At 40.3% G+C, this 22,796-nt stretch overlaps 1 protein-coding gene across 1 annotated transcript in view; it reads right to left on the bottom strand.

Moving 5' to 3' along the window:
* itsn2b (intersectin 2b) overlaps nt 1–22,567 on the bottom strand; it is a 34,763-nt gene extending 12,196 nt beyond the window's left edge. The window contains exons 1-23 of the mRNA XM_040012171.1: nt 22,310–22,567; nt 14,436–14,494; nt 12,904–12,996; nt 12,193–12,256; nt 11,912–12,087; nt 11,356–11,586; nt 10,168–10,270; nt 9,588–9,724; nt 8,845–8,908; nt 8,127–8,264; nt 7,895–7,971; nt 6,930–7,198; nt 6,704–6,853; nt 6,442–6,582; nt 6,091–6,178; nt 5,702–5,841; nt 4,409–4,593; nt 2,830–3,605; nt 2,610–2,731; nt 2,230–2,487; nt 1,940–2,136; nt 681–733; nt 63–229 (exon numbers count right to left, since the gene is read on the bottom strand). Coding sequence (XP_039868105.1) covers nt 63–229; nt 681–733; nt 1,940–2,136; nt 2,230–2,487; nt 2,610–2,731; nt 2,830–3,605; nt 4,409–4,593; nt 5,702–5,841; nt 6,091–6,178; nt 6,442–6,582; nt 6,704–6,853; nt 6,930–7,198; nt 7,895–7,971; nt 8,127–8,264; nt 8,845–8,908; nt 9,588–9,724; nt 10,168–10,270; nt 11,356–11,586; nt 11,912–12,087; nt 12,193–12,256; nt 12,904–12,996; nt 14,436–14,442 — 3,636 coding nt within the window. The 5' untranslated portion in view covers nt 14,443–14,494; nt 22,310–22,567. The remainder of the gene's footprint in view (nt 1–62; nt 230–680; nt 734–1,939; nt 2,137–2,229; nt 2,488–2,609; nt 2,732–2,829; nt 3,606–4,408; nt 4,594–5,701; nt 5,842–6,090; nt 6,179–6,441; nt 6,583–6,703; nt 6,854–6,929; nt 7,199–7,894; nt 7,972–8,126; nt 8,265–8,844; nt 8,909–9,587; nt 9,725–10,167; nt 10,271–11,355; nt 11,587–11,911; nt 12,088–12,192; nt 12,257–12,903; nt 12,997–14,435; nt 14,495–22,309) is intronic.
* Between the last annotated feature and the right edge of the window lie 229 nt (nt 22,568–22,796).

Below are 22,796 nucleotides of genomic sequence, written 5' to 3'. Positions count from 1 at the left end.
CCAAATTATTTATTGCAGCAGACCAGTTCATGCCCCGTGCGTGTTATGTTGAGTGTTCTTACATCTGTCTCTTTAGGTTTGACGTAGTTGCTGGGGAAGACGCCCGTGCGGTTTCCTATCGAGCCGTTCCACCACTCTCCATCTCTCTTGCTCACCAGGATCACATCTCCCTCTTTGAATGTCAGATCACCGGACTGTGGAGACTCGTAGGTGTACAAGGCCACAAATTCTGGAAAAGAAAAAGAATCAAAAAGACTAAAACACAACAATACAGCTATAGGCCCACGTGTTGTTTACATCGATAAACTAACCTCCATCATAGTCCAATTAAAAGAGTCAACAAATCCTGAATGATAGCAGATGAACAGTAATGTTGAATTTTGAATGAAGCATATATTATCTAAATAAATGTGAAAAGCTAAACAAATCGACAGCAAGGAGGGAAAAATTGTGTAGTTTAGGCTGTTCAATCATTTAATCTTTATAAAATGTTAAAATATGATCCCAAAAAGTTGATTCTGTTCATCTGGACGTTGAGTTTTCAGTGGGAGAAACGTTTCGTTGCTTATCCAAGTGACTTCTTCAAACAGACTGTCAAACAGACTGCATACAGTTTGGACTCTTAGCTGTATTTGATATCAGGAAGCACAGTTTACATTTCACAAGACTTTTTACTTTACCTTCAAGCTGCAGGCTATCCCCATCAGGAGCATCAGCAGAGGAGCTCTTCACACTGTAAAGACAGAGAGACAATATTACAGTACATACATGCATAGTAGTCTGGCAATCCACCCATGTATCTCCCAAAACTTATGACGCTACACGTAAAGTTTAACTAAAGAAATGCAAACCTTTCTAGTCATTGGGGAATCTGCTCAGGCCTTCGTAAACCTGCTGTCTCATTGTTTTGGTCACCAGCCAAATGTCACAAACACAGATGAACCTGCACTTGACTGACTAGTAAATCAAGAGCTTAAACTTCAGGCTCAGTTTCCTACAATACCAGCTGGAATCAAAGTGCATATCCTGCTGCACCTGTGAATGTAGGTGACTGGTCATGTTATCATGCGGCTTGACTTGACTGATTTAGTTTGAGATAATGTCACCAAAGTTTACATATGGAAGGCACACAGGTATGTGCTTCAGATTACAGAGTTTATGTAAATTAATGGAGATTAATTAATTTAACAAAAGACAATGAAGTATGTTTTTCTGTTTTACTGATTTTACATAAGTACACAAGGCCAACGTTCCCACCATACAACAGGCTGTCTAAATCAGGCTGGCCAACCCTTGAAAATATATCTCCTTATGTTTACATTTGATTGAACGTGAAAGGTGAAAAACTGTATTTTTCACATGATCACTAAGACTTGAATTCAACCTCGTGTCAGTAGTGAATAATGTTCATCCACACAGGAATTTTCTGCTTATTAGTGGTCTAAAAGAGGTCTAAATTATACAAAGTGTACAACCTTGGATTGTCATGAAGGCTGAAGTTCAGATTAAATCTGCTTCAAAACTAAAAGTTAAAATGTTAAAATGATTAATGTTAAACAAGAAGAGATGTCTTTTCCCCTTTTATACATATATATATAGTGATGGTAATAAGAGTGATATAGTAATAAGAGTCATTTTTAAAGAGTAAACCATAATAAACCAAATATTAACATTTTTGCAGCCTGAATTACTCTTTAAGCTGCGTATTTCATTACAGTAAAGTTTCAGGAAGAAAGTGTCTCCTAAAAGGAAAGGGAAAAAAAAAATCATTCACAATGAGGCTTGTTAGTATTATCAGAAACTAAAATAACAGGAAGCGTTTCCATTTCCAAGGCTATAAAAGACTGTTGAGATTTCGAATCCAAATCCAAGATCCAAGAAGGAAAAAGCTGCTAATGTCTTAGAAAAAGTAAAGATCCACACATAAGCAAGTACTTACTTTGAACCCTCATCTTCTCCAATAGGTTTCACATATGTTTTAGGGAACCAGCCCTGTTCGTCGTTCAGTTTTCCCAGCCACCAGTTCTCCTGCTGCTCCAATACCTGAATCACATCGTCCTTATTAAAGTTCAGATGACTATCTGTCTTTGCTGTCCAGGAACAGAGCGCCTGGGCTAACAGGGTACCCACCACCCGCTGATGAAAAGATAACAGCACAGAGAGGTTGAACCTATCCACATAATAATTATACAGTTGTAAGGAGCAGTAAGTGCTGTGTGAAGCCCTCACCTGTTCCTGACTCTCAGAAGTTGCAGGGTTTGGAGAATGTGTTGGTGTGAAGGCGGATTTTGTCCCGGACACTTTGGCAGCCTTAAGAGCATTACTAAGCTGTGACTGCAGCGGTAGTTTAGCAGGAGGAGCAGGAGCAGTGCTATCAGCTGTATTCGATGGGCCCACTCTCTCGACGTAGCTCTCTGGGAACCAGCCCATCGTCCCCTGCTTGCTGCCATACAGCCAGCCTTCCTCTCGCTCTGTCGTCTCATCAACCTGAGCAGAGGAGAGAAGGTTTGCGACAGGAAAGTTAAAAGCTGAGGGTCAAAAAACAACAACAACAAAAAAAAAAAAAAAGAAAAAAAAAAAAAGGAGTGAACCCCTGATTTTATTCCTACCTCGATGATGTCATCTGTTTCCAGGCTGAGCTCTTCGTTGTTTCGTGCAGTAAATGGGTAGACTGCTTTGAAGGATGTGAGCGATGCTGACTTCCTGTGCTGCTTGGCCCTCGGCTGCCCACCTGTAGCACCAAATCAGACATCATAAAGTGAAGTGATCTATAAAACAAAGACAACAGAAGCTGATAAAGGTTTCAAAACATGCAACTGTCCCTCACACCTTTCCGCTCCTCCAGCCCTCTCAGCAGAGCTTGAATATCAATCTTCCCTCCTGTTTTTTGTGGTTGCTGCTGCTGCTTCTGCTGACGAGACGCCTCCTCCTTCCGCTTTCTCTCCTCTTCAGCTTTCCTCCTCTTTTCTTCCTCCTCCTTTCTCTTCCTCTCCTCTTCTGCCCTTTTTCTCTCCTCCTCACGCCTCTTCCTCTCCTCCTCTTGCTGCTGATGAAGCCTTCTCCTCTCTTCTTCCCGCTTCCTCTTCTCCTCCTCCTCCTGCTTTCGCCTTTCCTCTGCGTCTCGGAAAGCTGCTTCAGCAGCCCTCTGTCTTCTCCTCTCCTCCTCCTCTCTCTCCCTTCGGCGCTCCTCTTCCCTTCGCACCTCTTCTAACCTTTTCCGCTCCTCCTCTAACCTCTTCCTCTCCTCCTCCTCCCTTCTGCGTCGTTCCTCCTCTTCTCTCCTTCTCTTCTCCTCTTGCCTCCTCTCCTCCTCCAGTTTTCTCCTCTCTTCTTCTAGCATCCTCTTCTCCTCCTCCAGCTTTCGCCTCTCCTCCTCCTGCCTCCGCCTCTCTGCTTGGCGCTGGCGCTCTTCTTCTTCTCTTTTCCTTCTCTCCTCTTCCTCTCGTTTTCTCCGCTCTGCCTCCTCCCTTGCTCTGAGCTCTCGTTCTGCCTGCTCCTTGGCAGCCTGGATAAGAGCCTGTCTCTGTCTCTCCTCCTCTTCCCTCTGTTTGGCCTCCCTCTCTTCCTGAAGCTTTCTCTGACGCTCCCTTTCCATCCTAATACGCCTGTAAGTGAGAAAAAAAACAAGCTTTAAAAGTCTGAACTTTAAAATGAAAAAGTTTTTTGTGACGATGTGAGAAAATATTCAAAACAACCAAGCTATTTCTCACAACCACCAATATATCAGGGTGCACCACAACTTCCACCCCAGCCCAGAAGAATTTGATCAGAGGACTGGAAATGTGCCCAGTGGAGTTTATAAGGCATACACACATCAAATTAACGCACTATTAACTGGTCGTTATGAATTATGAACTATTACTAAGTTAAACTGATATAAAGATAACTGAAGAAAATGCAGAAAGATTTAAATGTTTTGAGAAGCGGCCATGTAGGAAAAATATCTCAAAAGTTAATCCAAAGCTATTTCAACTGGTTTGAAGAACAAAATTACGAAAAACTTCTGAGGACAAACAGAAGATGCTGGCCATGGCACGGGAACCTTTTCTAGGCTAAAAGTTTTGGATCTACTAAAGTGTCAATCTCAGCGTAAATTGTTCGATATGGATCCTGCATATTTTGGGGTTTTGTTTTTTGAACTGATGACATTATTTTCATCTCAGAATTGTGTGCATTCAGTATATGGAGTTGTTACATTTTTTTCTATTGGTCTCCATCTTTTTGATCATGACAAAAAAGGTTATTTTTTAAGTAAACAACATCATCAAACTTGACTGAATAACAAATTATATCCAGTATTCAGTAACATCTTAATACGTTTTGTGTTGGTTGGAAAAAGAGCATATGGCATCTGCTGTATAACTGATGACTAATATTTATAACACACAAATGTAAATTCAAAGTGTACCTCTGAGCTTCTTCCTCTTCCTCCCTGCGCCTCCTTTCCTCCTCTTGTCGTTTCCTCTCTTCTTCCTTCTTCCTCATCTCCTCTTCTTGCTCCTTCTTTCGCATGAGCTCACGCTGTTTGTCTTCTTTTATGCTGCGCAGTTTCTCCAGTGCAGCCTGCTGATTTCTTTGGCTCTCTCTCAGTTCCTGGTGTAAACAAAGATAGTTCACATAATTACTAGCAGTCTGAAAGATAAATGGCTGAATTAAAGGATGCGAGACGGACATGGGCACAGTCTAAGGCCTATAAACAAACAGCATCCAACACCTGACTAAATATTATGCAGGCGGGCATGAGAAAAAGTAGAAAAGAAAGAGATAAATTAGGGGACCAAAACACAAGACACAACAAGGCAAGAACAATAATGAGACCTAAAGCAAAAACCTTTAGTAGGTAGAAGAGGTTACGGAGGCAGGCCAGCAGAGAGAGGAGAGCCTGGAGTATTGACTCCTCAGCACCCACACACTGAAAAGGGGAATGAGATGGGCGAATGGGAAGAGAGGAAAGGATCCAGTGTAGGGAAGAGCAGAAATGTCCAGAAGACGAGGAAAAAGAGGAATCAAAGTTTAAGATGTCGTATCAGATGCCAAAGTAGGAAGTATGGCAGGGAAGGAGAAAGACAAAAAAGGCCTCAAGGGCCAGGAAGCAATATTAGTGATCAGCTGTAAAGGACACAGTCTAATATGCAATTTGTTAAATCACAGCTTTTAAATTTATATTAGGAAAACAGTCTCCTTAAAAAATTAAAATAAATATGTTTCAAGGAAGTCGATCCAAACTAGCAGCCCCTTTTTATCAAAGCTTTACAGTTCTACGATTTTGCACTGCTGAGAATAAGTGCAAAAAAATAATATAATCCACAGAGCTTGAGATTCTGGCCCTTAACTGATCAAGGATGGAAACCATCCTACACATTCCAGAAGAACTGCAAGAAGACATTAACTATTGTTCCCTGACACGGCTGCCATGAACCTCAACGACTGCAAAAACAAGCATTCAACATTTTCTCATGAGAGTTTTCTAAGGCTGTTTTCACACCTGCAGTGTTTAGTCCGTTTAAATCCAACATAACTCGGTACCACACACATGCAAAGAACACAAACTGTACCTACTAGCTGTAAAATAAACTAAGGGCTTGCTTAGTTTATTAGCCACAAGCCGAGAACACAGCACCTTCTACCTGTATTTACTGTGTTGCTGCTGCCCCACACGCATCTGGCCAATAAGCAGACTGAAGTAGTGACAGATTCCTACCTGCATGTCTTTGTTATACTGGTCCATTTCTGCTAGTTTGGCAGCCGTCTCTTTCTCCAGAACTTCAAGCTGTTCTCGCAGTTTCATACACGTCCCTTTTTTCTCCGTCATGCTCACTTTTAGGGTGGACACTGTCGATGCTACAAGCAGATAAAATACAGTCACTGCGGTAACTGGTGGTACATCTATCAGACAACAATCCATAAATTGTTTGCATTAACTTCTTCTGGTTGCATGTATTAAGTAATTATAATTACAACAAGTATAATGAAAACCGTGATAATTAAAATGAGTCAATTTGCCATATAAGAGGTATTCTTTTCATTTTATTTTCCATTTTTCTATGATTGATGGTCCAAAGCTTGGCATGTTAATTTTTCACTACTAACCAGGCAGGTTATTCAGAGACATATTTTTCAGCTTTTCAGTCAGTCTTTTCTGCTCCGGAGTCAAGTGGGACAACTTTCTCTGGAACTCCTAATGGATAAAAAAAGAAAAAGAAAAGAAAAGAAAAAAAAAATGCATCACTGGAGGGGGGCGGAGTTTCAAAAAAAGATTAACAGACACACACCCTCTCAATAAAGCAATACTCATATACATAGGTAAACTACTAAACAACTATCCTTGCTACTTTCAGTACTAAATGTCATAATATTAGAATATTATAGAAATACACAAGGAACTGAATGAAACTCAGAAATGATCTCAGAAAAAAAATGGGGAAGAAAAAAAGCACAGACCTCAATTTGTTTCTGCAGATTGTTAATATCCTGCTGGCGTGCCTCCTTCCTTTGATTGTTAAGATCAAGCTCAGTCTTCTGAAGTTTTTTCTTGTTCTGAAAGTCACGCAGGCGGTCCGAGATCTGACGGTGCTTGTCACCCTAAAAGAGGTAGAGACAGAAGAACAGAGATGAGATAAACCCTCAGCTTAAAAAACCTCCACAACATGTAGACAAAGTATTTTTGCTCTATGTTTGACTGAAATGTCTCTTCAGCACTCACCACTGCCTCCAACTCCAACTCCAGGCTCCTCTTCTTAGCTTTCAGTTTGGTGATTTCATCCTGCTCCTGTTCCTTCTTTAACTGGAGCTCTCCTTTCCTCCTCCTCTCCCACTCCTCTTTTCTCTGACGCTCGAGCTCCCGCTGTGCAGCCTAGAATAAACGGACACACAGAAGTAAGTACACCACGCATCACTGCGAACACACCAACTCATTCAGAGACATTCACCTCACCTCTTTTCTCTCCTATCTCCCTCTGCCGTTCTTCCTCTTTCTGTCTCTCCAGCTCTCTTTGGAGCTCGAGCCTCCTCTCCTCCTCTTTCCTCCTTCTCTCCTCAGCCTCCCGAGCCTCCTTCTCTCTCTTCTCTCGCTCTTCTTTCTCTTTCTGAGCACGCCGCTCCTGCTCCCTCCTCTCAGCCTCCAGTAGGGCCTGTCGTCTTTTCTCCAACTCCGCATTCCCTCGTTCCAAGTTTGCTTTGAATTTATCTTCAAATGATACTGAAAATAAAGTAGGAAGACATGACTGATCACCGTACTTTTCATGTAACATTAAGAAAAGAATTGTGAACATGTATGTGACTAAATACTGATTATTTATTTGAGATCATGTCTTAAAAAAAAAAAAAAAAAAAATTGTGAATGATTTTTATAAGATTTGGAGGATTAGCATTTAACAACGTCCAAACATTCCAGCTGCTACTTGTAGCCTAAGTCACCAATACGTGCACCACATTCCAGATGCTGTTCTTTAAAGACTCAGACTTATTACTAGAGTTTGACCGACTGTTTCCATTTTACTATGCACAGCTTCTCTCATATTTATGATAAGATCATTTTAATCTGTGCATCATTTTCTTTTGTATTTTTGGTAGTCAGTCTATGCACTACATGGGAAACACACAGATGAGCTGCAAGTTTTGTAACTCATCTTATTTGAAGTCCATAGTAGTGAACCAAGGAAACAGAGAGAGAAAAAAAGAGGGTTAAAGCTGAGATGGTTTACATGTGAAATGCAGTTACGGAAAAACAAGAAGAGGGGAAACTCAAACTACACCCATTATATTAGTATTTCTCAGTGTGTGCAAAAAAAATAAATAAATATTCATGATCCATAGCTGCTGGCTGCACATGAACCCTCAGTTTAAAAAAAGCTGCTGCCTGTGTGAGTTGGTTGTGTTTATTGGTAGTACTGACTGTTCATTTTTGGTTTCTGTGGCGGTTCAATTTCCAAGTTATCAATCAGGGAAGAGCTGAGGCCATTCGTGGCACTCCTGCAACACAGATTTCAATCAGTTTCTTTGAAAATACAGCATGCAACATCACTCACATAATAACAAGGTTTTGTGCAAAAAACCTTACGTCAAGCATTTATATATAGAGAATGTTGGAGAGGTTTTGGTCAAGCAGAACATGTGTGTCCACATACCTCTGTGAGGGTGGTACCAGCTCAGTTGGCAGTGTTAATGGCAGTGGTTGACCGCTCTTTGCCAAATCCACGAGGTGCATTGCCAGAATAAACTCCTCCGCTTGTAGCTTGCCATCTTTATCCACATCTGCTAAATTCCTGCAGGAAATTTGCAAGTTGGACTTTTGTAAAACATAATGTACACTTATCATACTTAAATTCAGCAGAATAATATTCATGGGAAACAAATATTGTTACTCAGGAATATTTGGACCTCATATTTACAATTACAACATCAATATTACAGCTATTGGACTTGCTGCTCTGACATAACCAGACTAGGTGTTGAAGCACAAGATGTATGATCATATAAAACTAACTCAACCAAATTCAATAAAAACAATTAACAGTTATAGCATTAAGTAGCTAACTGTAGAAAACATGTCCATTTGATTTGATAAATCCTGCTGTATTCAGTTGCGTAAAAAATATTGTAGAACAAAAGAAAAACAAAGAAAAAAACCCAGCAAATCTATTGTCAGAAATTTTAACCCATTTTAACAAGTAATAGATACTGGGAACAGCATTCTTAAAACAAAAAACAATTACTTCCTTAATAATGAAAGCGGTATTGTGATAATGCTACAACTGAATGACCTTTCGTACTTCTGGCTGCCAAACCTGACCGTAGTAATCAAAAGACATGTTCAGACACACCAAAATACACACATAATCCTACCAGATGGAGGCCAGTTGTATTTTTGTCAGCATCGTACTTTCCATCACACCCTTCACCTGCAGACCTGGTAAGAAGAGGAACAAATGTCAGAGCTGTGGAGCACAGAGGTGTGGGGGTGTGGAAGAAGAAAGAAGTGGTGTGTGTGAAATAGTACAGTGGCTGATGATATATGAATTAATCTACATATAACGTGTGGTGACGACAGGAAGCAGTTGCAACACCATAACCAATTTTTCCTAGAGTGACATTGTACAAAGTTTCAAAATTCTAAAAAGCAGATGATGGTAAACAGTCTGTGACAGCATGAAAACACTCAGCTTTTTACAAAGGTCTACAAGGACACAAAACTTGAAGGAATAAAAGAAGCCCTTTGTGTAATTTTGTTACCATACAGACTGCGTAATAACAGTCAAGTTGCATTACTAAGAAAATTGGGAAAAAAATCTGACCTTCATTGTCATTTCAATAAATCTTTGTTTTTTCATAAGAACAGGTTTTACAAGGTTTGCAGAACAAAAGGACAAACAAATACTTGACTGTGTGCATGTGTGTGTTGAGAAACACTGTGACTGAACACACCCGCTACTATAGCCTCCAGTACTTAAAGCTAACTAAAGGTTGATACAGAGGAAAAAAAGAGGGAGGAAAATGAAGTCATCAGTGACTGTCTCCACACCTAAATTCCATAAATAGTTTGGTTTTATATAACCTATACAGTGAGCATACACATAAATGCATTATACCAGTGAGGTATCCAATCATCTGTTTATCCAAGCTGTTGAACTGCTGTCTGTATTTAAGTCTGGAAGCATGTGGCACAGCCCAGTCACTGGGAACAGCATTCATGGGGGACATCACAGATGGGGTTGAAGAACCGGAGCTGAAAAACAATACACCAAATGTTTACGTTTGTACAGATAATAGCCCTTTCCCATTAATACCTACTCAGCTTGACTCAACTCAATTTCTGAAATTTTATTTTTCTGACATATAGCAATGCAGCCAGAAGTCCTGTAATGTCATTTGTATGCATCACGGAGTGGATTTTTGTGAGTAGTCGCTTTTGACACCATTGAATCAGCAGTCAGTGGCAGGCAGTATGTTGTCTGTTGCTGTCACATTTTTCGTGTCGACTCAGATCACTTGGGACCCTGGTTGAGTAGTTACTAAAAAAGTACCTAGAACCGAGTTCTAACACTTAATGGAAACCCTACAGACCCAGTCGAGATGAGCAGGTACTAATTGAAAAGGGCTAAAAGAAACTGACAAGGTAAACAAGTCAGAGGTTGCCCAGACATGCTTGCGTATATGTGCAGGTCTTACCTGCCAGATCCCAGGTCTAGCAGTGTTGGGGCCATGTTTATACCAGCAGGAGAAGAGGCGCGTCCAAGCGGAGAGGCGTAAGAGGTCGCAGATAGAGGTAGGCCTGAAGCAGAGACACACACGCGTTAATCATATTTCAACAATAGGGCACAAAATGTTATTCACACACTTAACCACAATTACAAAATGTGATGTTCTTTTTTTCACTTGGTGGAAAAGTTGAGGGTTCTGTCTTTACAGTTTTCTTAAATGGCAGAAGCCTTATATTAATGTACTGTGATCACTGTTGTAACCTTGTCAAGGACAGGGAGGCCATTTGTATGGAGATGAGACAGAAACCTGACTCTGCAAAACAGGACAGGAGCCATTCCATTTTCCTGGTTTTCCCTTAAAATACCCAGAACTGCTTCATCGTCAGCAAATATACAGTATTTAATATGAGAGAACAGCCAGCATTTCTCCTCAGCAGTTTTCATACTACAACAAACAGCTGATAAGCATCAAGAAAGCAATAACCAAAAAGACAAACAAGAGCTGTCTAACAGATCACACACAAAGATGAACATTCCCTCCATAACATGCATTATTCGAGTCCCCCAACCAAAAGGATATCTAGTTTCTGATTAGTTTGAGGTATTTTCTTAAGAGCATCGACGTGATGCAAAATTTGTGGATCTAGATCTAGTTTTAAGTGGACTCCAAAACTTAAGCACTACCAAGCTGCTGCGGCCAAACTCCAATCCTGGTGAAGTTTGCATACAAATCCTGCGCACTATTAGCTAATGCAAGTTTATCATGTTCAAAAGCTGGCAGAATATTTAATACACTTTTTTCCAAATGTACTAATCTTAAAAAATAAAATAAAATAAACAAAACCAAAGTTGTTCAAGTTGTTGGACAAAATCTTCTCTTAAAACAGAAAAACTTTGAAAATCTTCAGAACAAAGTTCTCCTTTAGGGTGCTTCATGGACTTGCTTCTTTAGTTAGTTTTCAGCCGTGACAACCTGATCAACTAGCATGATAAACATTGATCAGATAACACAAAGCGCTATGATAACCTGGAATATTTAAAGTGTAGCATATTTAATAATATCCTAATAGATTTCCTGTTAGAAGTCTCTCAGATACAAGATGAAAAAGACAAAAATGACAGCTAACTGATTAATGGAAAAGAGAATTACACATACCAGTATTCAAACCTCCAGAAGAAATTGGCTGGAAGAGACCCATGGTGCCATTTGGTACTGTGGTATTTCCCATAGTTGGAACCAGGGGCGTGGGGGCAGTGGACATCATTAGTGGGTTCATTCCTGATGATGAAGGAACCATTGGGCTGAGGCCCGTCATTGGTGTCATAGGTGACACGGCCATAGGAGTCAACATGGCAAGGTTTGTTCCATGCACCATAGAGCCAATTCCTATGACACAATTAGATACACCATTTTTGATCACAGTGACTAAATGCATGCATGGAAACAATCAGTCAGACACAGTTTAGATTAGTCTAAGTGCTCCAAAATCTTTGAATGGAGGATCTTCATTAAAAAAATAAAATAAAAAAAAAAATATAAAAAAAATCATATTTTCGCTTCTACCTAGGAGCCATAGCAGCTCGTTCTTTCCCGTTTTTGTGGGCCATGTCCATTAAAGGAAAACTCCACATATTTGCAAATGGTAAAATGTTAATTTTCTAACAAATTCACATTCACTGCTATAGTGTACGATATAATAATAATATCGTACCATAGGCAGGGTTGGTGGGGTTGTTCATGGTGGGAGCACGCACTGGAGGCTGCTTCATGATGATTGGAAGCGATGAGGGAAGTGGTGTACCCGTAAGTTTTAGCTTTATAAGCTTCATAGCAACAGAAAACTCCAGCCGGTCCATCTTTCCATCTTTATTCATATCGGCCAGGCTCCTGGGAGACAGAACACAAAACATAAGCAAGGAAACGGTGATGGGTTCTCAGGAAGATCTTCTCAAGCACAGCATCTTATCCACTGTGAGTCTGTGTTTCTCTCACCATATATCAGCCAACACTGATGCAGGCAGCCCTGACTGAAGGAAAAACCTCTTTGCCTGGTCTCCTATAAAAAGACAGAGAGGGAAGAAAACAAAAAAGTGTCAGTTGACAAGTATGAGGTTGTACATCACTATCTGGACTTTAATACATATGTTATATTGGTTATATTTACATGTGCCTCGTCGCGTCTGTATTTGTACGTGTCTGTTTATTACTGTAAATCACAGGTGGGTAACATTTTCTCCAGCAGGCCACCCTCGTTTAGACACTCACTAAAATTCCATCCAAATATTTCATCAAAATTTATATGCATCTTGCCAGTTATTTAATGTTTAGCACTGCATAGATAAACCTGTTTTTTTTTCCTTTTAGGATGTTGCAGGGCAAACTGAGATGGCCCACAGGCCGGTTCTGGTCCTCGGGCCACATGTTTTCATTAATAAAGCACTTTTCAACTTTATTGGTGCTACAAAGCGCTTTACAATGTTTTCTACTTCCATACACAGGCACTGGCATGCCATCTGAAGGAACCTAGTATTCAATGTCTTGCACCAGGACACTTCAGCATGGGGAGGGGCTGGGGATTAGGGATACCAACTGAGTCACAGCCATTTGCAATTTCCAGTTTCATCATGATAAAATAGCACTCTGAAAACCAGCATCCAGTCACTGTGTGAATCATGGACAAACAGCATGTTTAAATGTCTGTACCTGTGACGTAGCCCATCGTTGGGGAGAGGGAGTCAAACATCTGATCATGTTTGTCCCTCTCCTCTGGGGAGATTGCCCACACACTTAGACCACCTGAGGGGGGAAAGGAAATGTAAAGTTTCAGTCATAGCCAGTGAGATTAAATAATACCAGGCAAATAGACCCCAAGAAGTAGCAGGTTTAATTTTTCTAATTAATGTCAGCTAATTTATCAGATATTCAGTTCACTTCACAAGATTACACAGGCGTAAAAAAAAAGGAAACAGGAAGACAGGTGCACACACACAGACCAACTGACACAGATAAAGAGTACCCTGATGTCAGCCTCAGCAGCAGTCAGACACTGGGAATCCACCAGTATTGACAAAGTGATAATGAAGCTCAATTTTCACTTTGTTAAGTGCAAAACAAGACACTTTTACTGCTCTTCACCAAGGCTGTTTACTCCACGATATATCAACAACACCAACATATTAGGGCTGTTCGATATAACGATATATATCGGATGACGATATAAAAACGTCTATCGTTTCATTTTACGCTATCGTTTGTTTCGTGGTGTTGCAAAATAAACTGTTTACGGCAATATTTTTTCATCATTTTGATGGTCACTGTAGTGGCTATATTCATTTCTTAAAGTTCTCTCTTTCTCTTATATTTAATATAACGACACTACAGACGGACAACCGCCTGTTTTTATGCCTTGTGGTTAGCAACAACGACGGTAACACCATCGCGTGTCCGCTTGTTTATGTTCCACATAAACCTTTCACAATAAAGCTCAAGATCCTGTTGAGACTTTTCAAAATAAACTGAATCACGTGAAAGATGCAGAGTGTTTACGGATGAGAAGTAAAAAAAGAGCCACCAGGTGTTAAAAAATAAACCTTAGACTCAAACGTCAGAACAGGCTTTTCCCCGCAGCACGCTGTGTAATAAATACTCACAAAGAAAACGGCGGCCGTTACAACTTATGTCTAAAAATGTATAGTTTTATGCATCTGTTAAAACACTCGACTCCAGCTACATGACGCGCAGCTGGAAACACTTCCCGCAAGTCGAGCTGCCCGAGATTCACAGAATTTACAGAAAATTTTACATTTTTGTGATTTATATCGTTATCGGGACGATAGAATTCTTATATCGGGATATGAGTTTTTGGTCATATCGCACAGCCCTACAACATATATAAACTGCACCAACACCAAAAACATACTAATCTGGGTACTTTAGTCCTGTCACTGAAGCTATCAGTAAACCTGGTGGGTTTAAAAAAAAAAAAAGAAAGAAAGAAAAGAAAATATATGGACCAGACTTCAAAATTAGCACAACTGTGTCAAACTATAAAGAAGCTGGTCAAGAATATGTACACAAACGTAGGCCAAACACAACCCAGCAATTATCACTAAAACTAGCCTTATGTTGGCCTCAGCAGCTCTGCAGAGCCACATTCACACACCCCTCTTTCTTTCTTTCATTCTCCACACAGATTTAACACTGTCCTTTATACACACAAAACGCAGTGATCTTACCATTCATTTTCGCAGGTGGAGAACTCCCAGTGACGTCCTCAGCTACTGTTCACAGCCATCTGCAAAACACACATAATCACGGTCCAGTAATCAGTCAATACTGTAGCTAAGAGAGGACAGTACTGTCATAGAGAGCAGGGAGATAAAAAGGCAGAGAGAGGTACAGAGACAGACCAGGCAGAGAGAGAGAGAGCGATTCTGGTCGGTCAGCAGAGTCAAACAGGGCTTCTCCTGTTCACTTTGGCCGCATCCCAAATCTTTTCAACCACATGGACTTTTTTCAGTACTATCAACACTGACGTCGTAGCGGCCAGAGTGCAATCCATGCTACTACTAAAGCTAAACCGACACGCACTTATTAACATTTACTGTGTCCAGGAATACAAACCCCTGTTCAGTTCTGTTTGATCAGCTAATGTAGACTGAACAAAGGATCTACAGCCCTTTGGTGTTAAACAGACACCACTTCTTCAAAAAACTGCCCACGTTTGATGTACCGATGTTATGCTTTGTTCATGTTTATTCCCCAGTGTGATGCAAACACCATCAAGTTATTATTATAGACACAAAGTTTTTGTTCAACTGCAGTCCATGATAGGACTACTTAATTATAGCAGATGTTAAACTTACAACCATTTACATTTTTTTCCTAAGAGCAATAGAAGAAAGGTTTTTGTAGACTCTTGAAAAATCTGTAAGTTTCACAATACAAGAATCAATCCTGTTAGGATATTTCCAGCTCTCTATTTTCTAAAGCTTATGTGGGTCCAGGTCATGAAGGCAACAGTCTAATCAAAGAATAGCATTAGTTGAAATACAACAGTGAAAGACACCTTAGCACAGGGGTGGGTAATTAATTTTTAAAGTTAATATCCACCAGGAATGAGTTTATCCTCTACAATGGTGCGAGCTTCTTGTGTGACCCCTGGGGAAAATGACCCAGTCCTGCCTTCGAGCTTTACCTAGACAACCACAAAACGAACTCCACTGGTTACCAATATTCAGCAACAAACCAACGCTCAACAAGCACACTGTTTCCTGTGTGAACGCCCTTTAAGACTAAGCCCAGATGTTGTTTTGCTGCTTATACACTTTCAGTCTTTGTCCACAATTTGTAGCTATAGATAAGATTACAATATGTCCATCTAGAGTAAAGTTGTAGCTCAACATTCAACTGTTGAAAATGAGTAAAGACAAGCTACTACACTAAAGCAACAAACCAATACTCTTAATGACTTTAAACCTGCCTTCCTGTTAGCAGTGACTATGACTCTTTCTCTCTCTATCGCTCTTGTTGAGTCATGCACTTGCAAACAAAGTGTGGGAATTGGCCTATTGTTGCATAAACCTGTTTTATGTAGTAGGAGGCTCAGCTTCTTCTTGAAGGTTGGGGTTTATAAGTTTCAAGTAATTGCATGTGATTGTGTGATCAGGCAGGTCTGTCCCAGTACTTTGGTCCAGACTAAAATATTATTATATAGGGACAGTGCACAGGGGTTGATTGTAATGTAAATAACAGGGTAAATGTAGCAGACTCCGTCTCATGTATCACATATGAACTCCTTGTTGACAGAAGGCGGTAAGTAGCTTTATGCTGGGTTGGAGAAATAGTTATAGGTCTTATCTGTGGCTGCTGTAGCACTCTTCCTGTTAAATGATCATTACAACATGCACAACAGAATCAGAATTGTTTAGATATGAGACAGTTGTGAATGTCGTGTGAACTTATTTATAGAACCATTAATAACAGTAGTAATGCAACACTGAATACAGACGTAATCTTTAACTGTCCGACTGGTACGTCAACTATTTTTCTTCACATTTTCTCTTTTCATTTCATATTCGCATCTTTAGAATGACAACTTTCCCTGTTATCATCACACTGCCATCGGCCGCTCAGATTCACATGATGAAGGTGGAGGAGGAAAAGCAGGAGAGAAATTCTAATCATTCCGCTCAGCACTTCCTGCCTAACCTACGAACAGAAGCATTTCCTTAATCAACATCAGTTGACAGGAAGTGATCACAGATCTTGGCGAGAGAGAGGCAGCTTTTAATGTCCTAAAAAATAAGCGTGAGAGCTGTGGTTGAAACTGACACAGTATTCCAGATTAAAGAGTCATTTATAGGTGATTACTGACATATCTGGTGACAAGAAGCCTGTACATGAGAATATGAATGAGGGAGAGAAAAAAAACAGAAAGAAAGTGCCTGGCTGACGCTCTTACAAGGGCAGAGAATAACAAGAGAGGGCTAATCTACTGCCTGCCATCTGTCACTCTCCCTCTCTCCTTCCTTTCCCGAGTCAGACCATACTCTTATTCGATATCTCTGATCATCCATTCTTTCCTCTGCTTCTCCCATCTATTTTCCTAGCTGTTTAGATGGAGAGCATCAAATACAATCATACTAGTTTTAAATGAATTTAGAGCATATCATTGTACTCTCTATATTGCCATCAGCAGTGACAATGGAAGGTTTGGTTGTTCCTTTCAAGAAATGTACTTACTTTATGGAGGTATTTGAAAGCCACTGACACTGAAGTCATGGAATCTAATGTCTGGTAACCCAACACTACAGGAATCTGAATGAATAAGTGAAAGAAAGCAGCAGACTGTTGGCTTTAAGGTTTACTGTTTCCACAGTAAGCAAGCAGTCTAACTTTCCTCACAGGGCGGCTGCCTGACCAACTGACCGACTGAACGTCGGACTTGGCTAGCACAAAGGAGTGACCTCAGTGGCAGAGTCAGCTTTGCAAACTTCATGCAAATACCTTCTGGAGTCGCCCTCCACATAAACACACACTGCCTCAGTAGAAGCCTTGTGCTGCTAAATGAATACCTCTGCTCCACCATTTGCATAGACTCCCCGAAGGTAAAATCAGAGTGAAGATCAACAACCAGAGCTCCACCTAACTTAAAAACTAACCTCATCTATACTTAACCAGTGATACAGAACCTTTTAAAAACATCTAAAAACAAGTAGGAAAAGGAAAAGCAAAAACAGATTCTAAGCTAGATGCACTGTTTTGACACAACTGAATCGCTCTATCGAGGAGACAGCTGCCTTGTAGCTGGAATGTGCCATTACTGCAAGCAGGCGAAATAACTCACCTAGAAGCCATGTGCTGATAGTTATCAAATACGAAAGCAGAAAAATGCACCTCTAACTACATTTAGGAGACAGGCAGGCAGATACAATTTGTGAAAGGTGGTGAGCTTAGTACCGGACAAACAAGAGAAACTCGCAAAGCTGAAAAAAAGTCTTGTGAAACTAAAAGAAAAGAAGATCCAATGGAAACCGTGACAAGTTAAATGAGCTATATATTATTCTACTTATGTTTGTTGAATTTAACTCAGAGAGCGTAAAGAGGATGGACATAGCTTCCTTGTTACAAAAATAAGAAGCCCCTAAAAAAATGTGGATTTTACCTAGTGGCCACCAGATGGCGATAGCTGTAGTTGCAAAAAACTTCTAATCCTATAAAAGTCTATTAGGAAAACAACTACCTTTATTGACGTTCATCTCAAGGCTTCAAAACAAAACTTCAAAAGGTGACATCCTGGTAGGTCTTTTATACTGTCTATGGTTTGAAATATGAACTTTTAAATAAAGCCACAGTTCCCAACAGCATTTGCAGGAGACACCAGGCAGAGACTGGGCGCTCAGGATCTGTGGTTTTCAACAAGACAACAACCTTAAGGATCCTGCCAAGAAAACACAGGGTGGCTCCCCACTGACAGTCTTGAACTGACCCTGCCACAATCTGGGCACAAACCCAACAGAGCTCTCAGATAGACTGTGAATTTACTGTGGACCAACACTCCTTATGAGTTGTGTTGAGTTTGAAAAACAATAGAAAACGTAGAAACGTCCAAAAGAAAGGTGTGTCAAACATGTGTGATAATTCCCACAAAGGACTGAGGCTGTTACTGCTGCTATAATCAACATATAAATGAAAAAGAAAATTTGATATTTTCATTGATTTACCAAAGTTTACAATAAGTGTGGCGTAATGTACATAGTTCTGTAAAAAAACTGAAATAAAAACTTGAATGTCTAAAAACCTCTGAATGCACTATAGTAGTAGTGAACAGAAGCTCTCTGTAATGACAATAGAGCAGCAACCGCAATGCATGTCTTCAAATCTGAATAACAGCAAGAATCCAAGCTACTGATGTTCCTATGCTCAACACTTTGACTTCCTCCTAATTCTAGCTCTATTTGTGTGTGATGCTGTTTTTGAGTTACAGTGTGTGCATGAACAATATTTTTTAAAAACCTTGTGTAGTTCTGGATTTAAAAATAAAACAACCCAAAAAAGAACAGCTGTTATACAGCTTGTCTGTATAACTAGAATTCTGAGAAGTGGAAAATATGATAAACCCCTGGGTAGCAAAACACATAAGTCTGCCTTATGTGTCCACTCATCTTGGTGTGAACACACATGCAATAGCCATTGCTTTTGTCATAGTTCGGTACATAAATAGACATGTGACTCACAGTGTCCCAACCTGCAGTTCATGAAACAGCTCTTTCACAATGGTGGAGAGGTGGTGAAACACAGTAGTATACTTGCTAACAGCCAGCAAAACAGTAACACTGATGTCCATAACACCACATAACCACTGTATACTGAAAAAAAGAATCAAAATGAACAGTGGGACATTAGATCTTATTTTTCTTCGACCATAACAGTCTAAATTCCATTGTGGAAAGAGCTTTTCTTTACAAACTACAATCAAGAGTTTTTGTGTTTATATGCATATCAATTTGCTCTTTGGAGTTCTGCTGTGGACCTGCTTGTCTATCAGTTAGCATACACAACAGTGGAACCTGTTGGATAAATGGCATGACTGTTTCTGACCTTAGCTTCTTCAGTAGACACTTTGAACCTTATGTGCCTTTCTTCCTGTCTGTTTATACCTTTTGCTTTGTGCTACTGTGTACCTCACTGCCATTCCACCCTTGCTTAGAGTCAATCAAGAAATAACAAACATGACGTAACACTGTCAGGGATAGGGATGAGACTGAGAACAGAAACATATTCTCCTTGCTCAAGTTCCTCATTCGTGACCATCTCTTGAGCAACCCCCCCCCCCCCCCCCAACTTTCTCACCAACTCTCATAACTTTGCATGTAAAACTGCACCCTGCCAGTCCTGTCATCATCACTGCTCTTTTCAGAGACAAACACTGCGTGAATGCCGTTCTAAGGAATGATTGATTTTCTGCCGCCTCTCTCGCTGACCTCACACCAATGACATCAACTCCATCCACAGTTCTGTTTCTGCCCGATGACACCCTTTCTTCCCCTCTGTGTCTGCCTTTGTGTACAGTAAAATTACCCAAGCTTTCTCTTCAGCTGTTTTTAATGTGTATTTTCAATTCCTTCCCACAATACAGAGACAACTAACGGGTCGTTTTATTAAAGTGATATTTCAGCATCCACCCGCTCTGCAGTAAACACCCATCTACCACACTCAGGGCTGCAAAGCAAACCTGCAGCGTTTCAGATTGGGTTTGATTAACTATGTTTGCAATGCCAGATTTTGTTTTCTTAAGAGGCATGGCACACCTCTCCCTCTTTTAGCCTGGGTTTGACTCACCTTGATTTGTCCATCTATCTGAATATGACAGGGCTGGAGAACGTACACTTCTAAATTTGTTGTTTGGCTTGTGCATGTGGCTCAGTGGGAACATGGCAATGCTTCACCACTGCCAACTTAAAAAAAGACTGCGAGTCTGGTTTGACTGACAAGTTAATGTCGGACCAATATTTATATAATAAATGGAAGTTGGATGAGGAAAACGGTAGGTGGCTGCTGCTTAGTGTCCAGTATTAAAATGACAAGCATCAAGTTAGGATTGGACACAAAGAGCTGCAGCTTGGTAAGACTCCTCCCTGTAGTAACTCAGCATGTTAACCACTTTAATATTTTGCATGATTTCAGGGTTTTAATAGCCTAAAACAGAACTCTGGTAGGTGATGATGTACGCAAACATGATGTGCCCACATATATTAAAGGCCATAAGTCTTTGTTACCTTATTAGAGAGACATTTGTGCATTTTCCTGTCAATTTAGGGGAACAAAATGACTACCCAGTGCTGGTAGGATAAACGCTACACTGGTGGAATATTGCTTTTCTCAAAAGAAAAGAACAGCAGATACACTCAGCATGCACTTCATTCCAGACCTTTCAAGCATTTTCTCTAAATCTCTGTCACTTATTTGTTTTCCAAGCAACTCTCTAATAAGGCTGGCCTTCGGGTAAAAGACTCTTAAAAAAAAAAAAAAAAGCTAAAAGAACTATCTCTCAACTTATCAGTGTTATGCAATAACAAAATATTTGCACTGAAATAGACAGCACCGGAGCAAATGATGATAATTTTTTGTGCTGATGTGGTTTTTAAACAACATCCTGCCAAGTTAGAAAGATAAATGCTGCAATATGTTATCCTGCATTTTCCCCCAAGTTTTTTAATTAAACTTATTTGCAATCATCACTCACAGTAGTTCATATTATTTGTAGATTTTATCATGTTTCCAGATTAATTTTTATTTCAGTTCAGTTACTTTCCACATTGTGTTCCCTTATTTCAGTTAAGTTTTTATTACCTTCACTTTAGTTATAGTTGATCATATGCACGAATACCTCCTGGTTTAAGTTTTGTTGACCCAGTTTGACCAGACTTATAAAAACTAAAAGAATTTTCCCTCATTATATTTTAATTTTTAATAATTATTATTATTAGTGAGCGGCATAGTAGTGCAGTGATTAGCACTTCCCAGCAAGAAGGAATGGGATTACCCTCCAGGCTTGGGACCCTTCTGCCTGGGTTTTCTCTCACAGCCCAAGGACTTGTATGTTAGGTTAATTGTTGATTGTAAGCTGGCTGTAGGTGTTAATGTTAGCCCTGTGGTAGACCGGCGACCTGTCCAGGGTGCACCCCACCCCTGATCTTATTACAGCTGGGACATGCTCCAGAACAAGAACCCCCACGATCCTGAATTGGATAAGCAATTCAGAAAATGCATAGATGTGTGGATAATAGTTTTCTACAATCCCAATACTATTTCAGTTAGCTTCTCCCCCCCCCCAGCTCACTGTTCATGGTCTTAATTAATTGTAAAAACAGAGATTATTTCGCAGGGAAGAACGATTGTGTGCAGCAGCACCAATCTACAGTAGCCTATAATAAATATGGTGAAGTAACCCTGTCAGCTATTGAGTTGGAATTAACACAAGAAATATATTTTGAATTCTTTCATTAAATATATTTGTGTGGGCCTCGGCTTTCACTAATTAGGTCACTTTGCACAACTGAGACCGAGCAGGCCAATAATTCACACAAACATTTCCACTTGGGGACGGTAACGTCATTTACAACCTTCATCTCTGTTTATGTGTCTCTAGATAAACCGAAAGAGTCGCATTCCCTGATCACTTGTCACCAGTCACTGAGACCTGCCTGCAACCTGCTCAACTAGTTTGAACCAAAAGGAATTTAGGAGACTTTCCTGCAAATCAGCTCTCACAAACCTCCCAGATACACTTTCGCCATAAAATAAGCGCCAACAAACACTCCTCATCTGATTGTCCACAAACAAAACATTTAATGAAAACACACAACTTAGCAAGCTAACCCAACTCTGACGGTCCCAGGTTGTCTGGCACCCACGGTGAAGCATCACCTCTTTAAAGAACACTTTTTCCCTTTCATATTTTCAAATTAAACAAGGTACACAAGGAAACACGAACACGGAAAAGTCATTAAAAAATATCGAAAAGTCAACAGGGAGTCTATAAAGGGATTATTATGAGAACATCAAACTTACGGTCATGCTTAGATAAGCAGTTTCGCTTGCCTACCTCTCTCACCGCTACGGTTCAAAAACATCAACTTCTGAGCTTTTGAGAGGCCGCAAATGACGAGCCACCACTTCTGGACGGTTTCCCACACACGCTCTCAAAGTTTAGTATCCGCGGAGAGCTACCGTTTTCAGGAGATATGTTAAGTTTGTTAACGTTTCTGCTCAAGAGAACCTGTTGCTGACAGCTCGGTGTGTCACACCAACAACATGGCTGACGACGAGTGATTGGAGCCTGTGAGGCGCTGCTAACGTCCGGCGAGTGGGAGGAGAGAGAAAGGGAGGAATAAAAGTGGAACAGATGGAGAAAGGAGAACAATCGATGGGATGGGAGGCAGATAAGAGACAAGTGAGGGTAATATTATACAATATGGAGCCAGACTAGGAGAATAATGGAGAAGAGATTAAAATCCTTGTATGACTTGGAGATTATTCATTACAAATTATGGGATAAGGATATTCTGACAGTATACAGTCATATATTTTGA

The sequence above is a fragment of the Simochromis diagramma genome, unplaced genomic scaffold (genome assembly GCF_900408965.1).
Source record: "Simochromis diagramma unplaced genomic scaffold, fSimDia1.1 OVJJ01000603.1, whole genome shotgun sequence".
NCBI lineage: Eukaryota > Metazoa > Chordata > Actinopteri > Cichliformes > Cichlidae > Simochromis > Simochromis diagramma.
This window is presented reverse-complemented; position numbering and strand designations above follow the sequence as displayed.